General features: G+C 30.9%; 1 protein-coding gene across 1 annotated transcript; it reads left to right on the top strand.

Annotated features, from left to right (window-relative positions):
* Positions 1 to 5323: 5323 nt before the first annotated feature.
* LOC107923775 (probable serine/threonine-protein kinase At1g01540) lies at positions 5324 to 8098 on the top strand. The gene is made up of 6 exons (XM_041082791.1): positions 5324 to 6078; positions 6173 to 6277; positions 6465 to 6587; positions 6684 to 6854; positions 7302 to 7641; positions 7718 to 8098. The coding sequence occupies exons 1-6, from the start codon at positions 5507 to 5509 to the stop codon at positions 7796 to 7798; spliced, it is 1392 nt and encodes a 463-aa protein (XP_040938725.1). The 5' UTR covers positions 5324 to 5506; the 3' UTR covers positions 7799 to 8098.
* The last annotated feature ends 213 nt before the right edge of the window (positions 8099 to 8311 follow it).

Below are 8311 nucleotides of genomic sequence, written 5' to 3' on the forward strand. Positions count from 1 at the left end.
TATTTAGTGTCCTTCTTGGCTTCTCTTTCCTGTTCTGACTTAAAGGTTGGTAAATGCCGAAAGGTCTAAACGATATCTGGTCAAAATATAGATTACATTCATTACTAACTAGTAATAAAATCAAATGCTGGAGAGCCTGAGGATGTGAAACTTGGTAGCTCCTACAGTATCAATCTCGCACATATCTCGGCAAACACCAGTCCATCAGCATAACAAGGTACTCTAAAGTGTTTGTGGAACAGTTTGTGCGCTCTTCTCTTTCATTGCTCATTCCAAGGCTTTAATGCCAGCTTGCAGGTAAATGGTCCTGCTGCTTAACTTGCTAACAAGGTGTAGCAGTCAGATGTTATGTATATATGTATGAATGCATGCATGCATGCATGTCAATACACTGGATGTCTTTTCTATGCCTTGTTTATATCATACAAATGTATTAGCCTGTTAGAGGCTACCGTGTATAGATCTTTGAATTGTGACTGTGACCATGACCATACATCGCTTGACTATGACTAGCCACACCGAAAAGGCTGATCGGCTTTGAGTTTGACCTTCGTTCCATCTCAATAAGCTTTTGCAGTACCTCCATATGATGGCTCTCACTGCCATGATCATGAACTGAAATATCAAATAATGTCTGCGTGTATGTATATGTGTATGTATGCATATTATTGGCATATAAAATATGCATCATGAATACAAGATCATTTTGGTAATAGTAGCTTCACATGGACGACCATTTAAATTTGAGAGGTTATATATTCATTACTAGATAGGCTCTTTAATTTGGGGCTCCTTACGAGTTAGGGATTTTCAAGGTTAGAATCCGAATAGTTTTGATAGACATGAGAATTACAGTGTCGGTACCGAGGATCACGTTTGATGCAATAAGTAAATCCAGACAACGGCTGAGGATATTTGTAGCATTTTGTTGTTATAATTTGCATCATTTCTGGAATGTATGTCTAATGATGTGAGAGGAGACATTGTAGTCAATGTTGTTTAAATCAGACTGGATATATTGGTTGGACCATCCTAACTAGTTGGGATATCAGTTTAGAGAGAAGGGTTAGATAAGGTGACCTGCGAATATCTTTTTTTAATTTTATGAATTTTTAAATAATTCATTTAATTAAATTGAACGAACTAATTGAATCAAGAATTGATAACCTTATAGCTACAAGTTTGAATGTCGGTTTAGTTCTTAGAACCTTGATTGTAATGCATCATTCTTTAGGGGAGTTTCAGTCAGGATTAAATTCTTGTTCCTTAGTCTGATTCTCGTTCTGGAACATTCAAATCGATCCAGATTCATAATCGAGCAAAACTTGAAACAACTTGAACTAAAAATGACTTTAATGAGGAAATTAAAATGATTTGAGCTTAAAACAATCAATTAGAACTTGCTCCACTTGGACAACTCCAATTTCAACATGAATAAGTGAAACATAAAATGACTTAAATTAAAATCACTCAAAACTCGAAGTATCAAATTCATTTAACCCAAAATTAAATCAATATGCTCAATAAACTTGGATGCCCTCCAACTCTTTTTTTTCTTCTACTCAGGTCTTTTGAAATTCAATACTTGGTTAGGAATTTAATTATTTTTTAAATAAAAGTTTCTCTTTTTAATATTTTTTTTATTGAATCAACAAAAGAAAACAGTTCATATAAATTGCCATCTTTATTCATAAATGCTACTTTAATGAAAAACACTAGACATCCACTAACATATCCTCTAATTATTATATCATAGTTGAATGATAAAATCATGATAGTGACTATGAATGATTAGTACAATAATGCATATTCTTTATTCCTTATGTAAAAAGAGAAAACAAAAAGAAAACTTCAAGAACACTACTTTTAGCTTCCTTCTAATTCCAACTTGTCTTTTGAACCCACAAAACAACAAGTAATAAAACCATGTTCAAAAATACTTTAACATTCTATAATTAAGGAAATTTATTTATTTCTTTAAAAAAATTTATATCTATTCATACCCTCATTTCGAACTATTAAATAGGATAATAAATGCTCTTTAATACATTTAAACTCATATTTTCTTATATTTATAATGTATAGTAAAAGAGTTTGAAAAAAAAAAGAGACGAATAAGGCTCGGCTTGTTGGCAAAAATGGAGACCTTGAGATTTAAATACTCAAGTTTAAAACTCATTATTTACAATTATATGTGTGGGTTTCAAAATCTCATAATATATCGATGTCGTATGTGAATTTTAGTTCAATAAATCGATTTAATTTAATTTTTTTTAATTATTAATCTATTTATGTTATAATAATTTGATTATAGTATTTATAAAATTAGAATATTATACTAATAGTATATAAAATACTGACCAATAATTTAATGCAATGATTTATCCTTATCTACTCAAAATTTCCTAATAACGCCTCTCGTCTCCCCACTTTCCATCACAATTTTCTTTTCTGTCTTTTAGAATATTAATATATTATCATAATTAAATTGGACCGATTGAATAAAAATAACAATAAATTGTCCAAATCAATATAATCTCTAAGTTTAAAAGCTGGTTTAATTTTTTTTTAAAAAAATTAAAATAATTTATTTGAAACTAAAAGGAGCTATTAATTTTAATATTAAAGATATATCATTAAATCAAATACATCCTTTATTATCCAAAATTAAACTATTATTTAAATATTAAAAAACTTGTTAACCAACTAGGTAAGTTGAACCTATCATTTTCTTTTTATGATTTCTCAAAGTATATATAGAAAGAGGTTAGATATTGGGCACGAGTTCTAAAGTTGTTTCATATTTAGATTAGGGTGTAGTAGGGGGCTAGTAAGGGTCTGGGTTCCGATCCCTTTTAAAATAGAAAATTTTTCATTTAGGCCTTTTATTTTTTTAATTTTAAATTAATAAATGTAAAATTACACTTTAATCCCCTTAAAAATGATAAAAATTTAATTTAATCTTTTAAAAATTATAAAAATAGAGACATTAAAATGATAAAATTGTATTTTTACTATTGTAGAAATTATAATTTAATTTCAGCCCTCTTAAAAACTTTTTCTAGCTTCATCCATGTACTCAAGATGAGAACTGAATTCTTAACCACTAATTAAAATAGAGTAAGAACCCTAACCATTTCACTTATTTTTTATTTGACTTTATAAAATAAAATGAAATTGACTAATTAATTAATAGTTGCAGTTTGCTTGTGAGTTAAGGTATTTATGGCTGGACCAAAATTATGGCATGAGTTTTACATGTTGAAATCACCCTTTTTACAATTAAAAAAAATTTAATTTCCTTTTTGAATTATTAAAAAAAGAGAGGACAAAGCCTTAAAAGTAATGTAACTATTCGAATTTAAGTTATACCTAAGACGATGAGCACCACTGTATTTTTAAACTATTTAATTTAAATTCGAAATGGATTAAATTAGCACAAATTATTTTTATATTTTGTATTTAAATTCAATTCAAGATATTCACCGTGAATAAATCTACTTGTAAATAATACTGTGCTTACACGTGTAAGTCCTTATCATCGTTGCTTACTTTGTATACCCACGTGGGACGTCCATATTCAATCTGATTCGCTCGATTACATCTTGACCGTTTGGTGTAAGCTTAGCTAACTACAACAAAAAGTATCCTATGATTTTCCTCTTAACGGTCATTAGCCGTCGAAAATTTATCCGGACTTGGCTTAAAATATACTAACACGAAAGAAGGTCTAATTCTGCTGTTAATCCTTATAATATGCATAAGTTGATGATTTAGTCTCTATAATTTAATTTGGTCAATTTTAATTCTGTACTTTAGAAATTGATCAAGTTTTCCTATACTCTTTGAATTTTAAAATTTTAGTCCTAACTCAAACAGTAAAAATTAAAATTGTTTGGTTAAATTATGATATTAGTCATGTACCAAGCTTGAAGTTGTAGATTTAGTCCACGTTCTTCAATTTAATCATTTTTAGTCCTTATATTCTTCGATTTTTGACATTTCAATCTTGACACAAATGAGAGTCATTAAATTCATTTGTTGATTTTTTTAGAATAATATATAAAAATAGCAAGCTGACATTGCATTACACATGTGATAATATGTTTACCATATAAATTTTTGGAAATAGCAAAACTTAATAAAATTTATAGTCATGCCGATTGAGTCTTAGCTCGATTGGCATCGGCATTGTTGTTAGTACAACAGGATGTGGGTTTGAGTATGCTGAAGCATATTATCCTCCTAATTAAGGGTTAGTGAGAGGCTATGGATAATTTTAGACATTGTATAAAAAAAAGGTCATTATATGATCGTAATTAAAATTTCAAAATTCAAAATGTATAGGGATTCAAAATGAATAAATTAAAGTATAAAAAACTAAATTTACAACTTACGCATTATAGGGAGACTAATAACATAATTTAACTGGAAAGAAATGAAAAGGAAAAGGATAATTTCGTCATTTGAATTTTATACATAAATTTCCAACTCCAAGTCCAACTCTAGCTAAGAATGACAGGTAGACATTAACATTTTTAATTTGGTTTAATTTCAGTTGTAGTACCTCCATTTTGTTAAAGCTTGAGATTTAATCTCCATTTTATTTCCACATTATATCACATGAAAATCGAATTAGTCAATTTACACATGTCAGTTGAATACTTTATGTTATTTTAAAAGATTTTTTATGGCTTCATTTAATTCCAACAATTAATTGGGTTATTAATCTCCACCTATTAATAATATTATAAAATTAGATGAATTAAATTATAAAAAATCTTATTTTTGGAGAAGCTAGTTTTAATGTAAAATTATAAAATTACCTTTCTTATTTGTATTGCGTATATTGAGTATACAATTCACTTTAAATTATATTATATATACTGAATATTAACTCGATTGACATAAATATTATTACTAATACATGAGGATATAGTTATAGTGCGCTGAAATACATTATCCTTTTATTTATAGGGTGGGGCTATAGGTAATTCTAAATATTATGTAAAAAAAAACAGATATAATCAGAACCTATAATTATGTTGTTCATATTTATATCTTTTTAAAATTTAGAATTCATATTTCATAATATTAATAAATTTAAATATCATTTAAATTCAAGATGACATTTTATTTGTTTTTAAAATTATAATAAACACTTAAAATTTAAGAAACACATCAATTTTAGAATCACATTTTAAATTAAATAAAAAGATTAAAATTTAAATGTTAGTATCATAGAGGGACTAAAACAAAAAATAAACATTTTTAATTTTCATTAATTAAAGTAATTTATTTATTTAAATAGTTGCAAGAAGGTATTAAAAGAAGTGTTCAGTGCTGTAAGTGCAGATCATTAAAGAAGAAGAAGAAGAAGCACTATCTTTCTATTTGTGTGCTCCTTTTGATTTTAAACTTTCTTTTTTATTCATCCTTTTTGGGTTTCTTTTTGGCTTTCCATTTTTTTTATTTCCGGTGAAGCTAATACTGCCGGAATCTGAAAATGTCGGTTTACGACGCGGCGTTTGTTAACTCGGAGCTATCGAAACCAACGTCGGTTTTCGGGTTAAAGCTATGGGTAGTGATCGGAATCCTTTTCGGTACTTTCATAGTTTTATCTCTGTTCCTTCTCTCCCTTTGTCTGACAACCCGCCGCAAATCTCGGAGACACCGACAGCTTGACCCCGCACCGCCAATCTGCAAAGAGATCCAGGAAATAGTCCACCACCGTCAGCCATCGGCGCCGGATCACCAACGAGTCACGCCGCCCGTTCAGGAGGTTAAAGTGGACTTGGGGAAAACGGAGCAGCAGCAGCACGTAGTGACGGTGTTCTCTAGCGGAGAAAGTAAAGGACATACCAGCGTGAGCGAAACACCGTCGTTTGGGAGCGGGACGGTCGGGCCGGAAGTATGTCACCTTGGGTGGGGAAGATGGTATACGTTAAGGGAACTGGAGTTAGCCACCGATGGATTATGTGAAGAAAACGTCATCGGCGAAGGTGGCTACGGCATTGTTTATTACGGTGTTTTAACTGATGGGACTAAAATTGCTGTAAAAAATTTGCTCAACAACAGGTATCCAATTTCTCTTTTTATCCGTCTTACTGTTCATCTTTGTTTGTATTTATGATTCGGGTTTATTGCGAATCATTGATATATATATTTGCAGGGGTCAAGCTGAGAAGGAATTTAAAGTAGAAGTGGAAGCAATTGGACGTGTACGGCACAAGAATCTTGTGAGATTACATGGATACTGTGTTGAAGGTGCTTACAGGTACTGCAACTTACATCTTTAGTGCAATGAAAAGTTACTGTGAAAGTAAGATTGCATTTTGTTGTTGACATAGTATTACTAAAAGTGTCGACAACGTCATTGGAGAAGAACAACTCCGAAACTTGAATATAGATAGTAAAATGACATGAAAGATAACTTAGTATCTGGGTTTTGTTTTGCTATGCAGGATGCTTGTGTATGAGTACGTTGACAATGGTAATTTAGAGCAATGGCTCCATGGTGATGTTGGTGATGTTAGTCCACTTACATGGGATATTCGTATGAATATCATTTTAGGAACAGCAAAGGGGTAATAAAATTATAAAACATTACATCTTTGTGCTTTTGATTCATGTAAAATTCTCTTCCTTCATTTCTTTGCTTTGGATGCCATTGTTATTTGCAGTTTAGCTTACCTTCATGAAGGTCTAGAACCGAAAGTTGTTCATCGAGACGTAAAATCTAGCAACATCCTGCTCGACCGTCAATGGTACCCTAAGGTTTCGGATTTCGGGCTTGCCAAACTCTTGTGTTCCGAACGGAGTTATGTGACTACTCGAGTGATGGGCACATTTGGGTTGGTTTATACTTCCATTTTGCCGCTTTTTTGTCGGTAAAAGTATCATATCGATTGTATTTTTTCCCATTTATCTAAAAATGAGTAAAATAATCTGTCAAAGAGCAAATTGATCATTTTGTTAAAAATTTCATCTATTTCTATTATTAAATTTTGGTTTCTGTATAATGATATGAGGTGTAGGGTTTAAGGTTTATGTTATACACTAGGTATAATTATCTAGTTATTTCGTCAGCCACATTAGTTTTTAACAATAAAAATGGATGAAAATTTTAATTGAAAGGATTAGTTTGCTCTTTGATTTAAAGTGCAGAAGTTAATTTGTTCAGTTTTTTTTATTAAGAGTCAAAATACAATTTGATTTCTAGTACAGGGGTATCTATTATACCTTTACCGCCTTTGTCCTTTTTCTCTCCAAGATTAATCATTTTGTCCATTTTTTTCCAGCTATGTTGCTCCGGAATATGCTTGTACCGGCATGTTAACCGAGAAGAGCGATGTCTATAGTTTTGGCATACTTATTATGGAAGTTATTAGCGGGAGAAGTCCGGTTGACTATACCCGACCACAAGGAGAGGTGCATTTAGTGGAATGGTTAAAAACCATGGTCGGAAACCGAAAAGCCGAAGAAGTAATCGATCCTAAGTTACCCGTGATGCCTGCTTCAAAAGCGCTTAAACGTGTACTATTAGTCGCTCTTCGATGTGTTGATCCTGATGCAACAAAAAGGCCAAAAATGGGGCATGTTATCCACTTGCTCGAAGCTGATGATCTACTATTCCGCGATGTGAGCTTCGTTTTCATTTATATTAGCCATTCCGGTATCTGAAAAGGAGTTTTAATACTGTTATCTTGTTTTGCAGGAACGCCGGATCACAAAAGAACCTTGGGATTCGCATTCCGGTGACAGGCAGACGAATCACAATGCAACGAAATTAAGTTAGAGATACAAGTGAAGGTGATATAACTATCACCAGCCAAAGCTTTTATCAACTCTTAGGAGACTAACAAATTTAAGCCTCTTTTAATTAGTTTTCAGAAGTTTTTTAAGGTTTATATGTTTTTCAATTAGGTCCCGAGTTTTTTTTTTTGGTTGTATCTTTAACAGTAATCTGCAATTTTTTTTTCCATGTGAATATAAAGTATGCATTTGTACAAATGGATGAATTCATAAATTCTTATACCGATTGTAATTGATTGTCTTAATTTGTTTGTAAGTAAAAACTTGGTTAAATTCTCTATTAGTCCTTATACTTTGTAAAATTTGTAAATTTAATCCTTGTCTTTTTTAGAATTTAAAATTATATGTATAATATAAAATTAGTAATTAAATTTAACCAAGTATTACATCAAAATTAATGATAGTGTTCTTATCTACATGTGATGTAATTAATTTTTCTCCAAATGTAGACCGGCAGATGAGTTATTGTAGGAGACAACATTTTTCAATGTTCAAA

This window comes from Gossypium hirsutum, chromosome A12 (genome assembly GCF_007990345.1).
Source record: "Gossypium hirsutum isolate 1008001.06 chromosome A12, Gossypium_hirsutum_v2.1, whole genome shotgun sequence".
Lineage (NCBI taxonomy): Eukaryota > Viridiplantae > Streptophyta > Magnoliopsida > Malvales > Malvaceae > Gossypium > Gossypium hirsutum.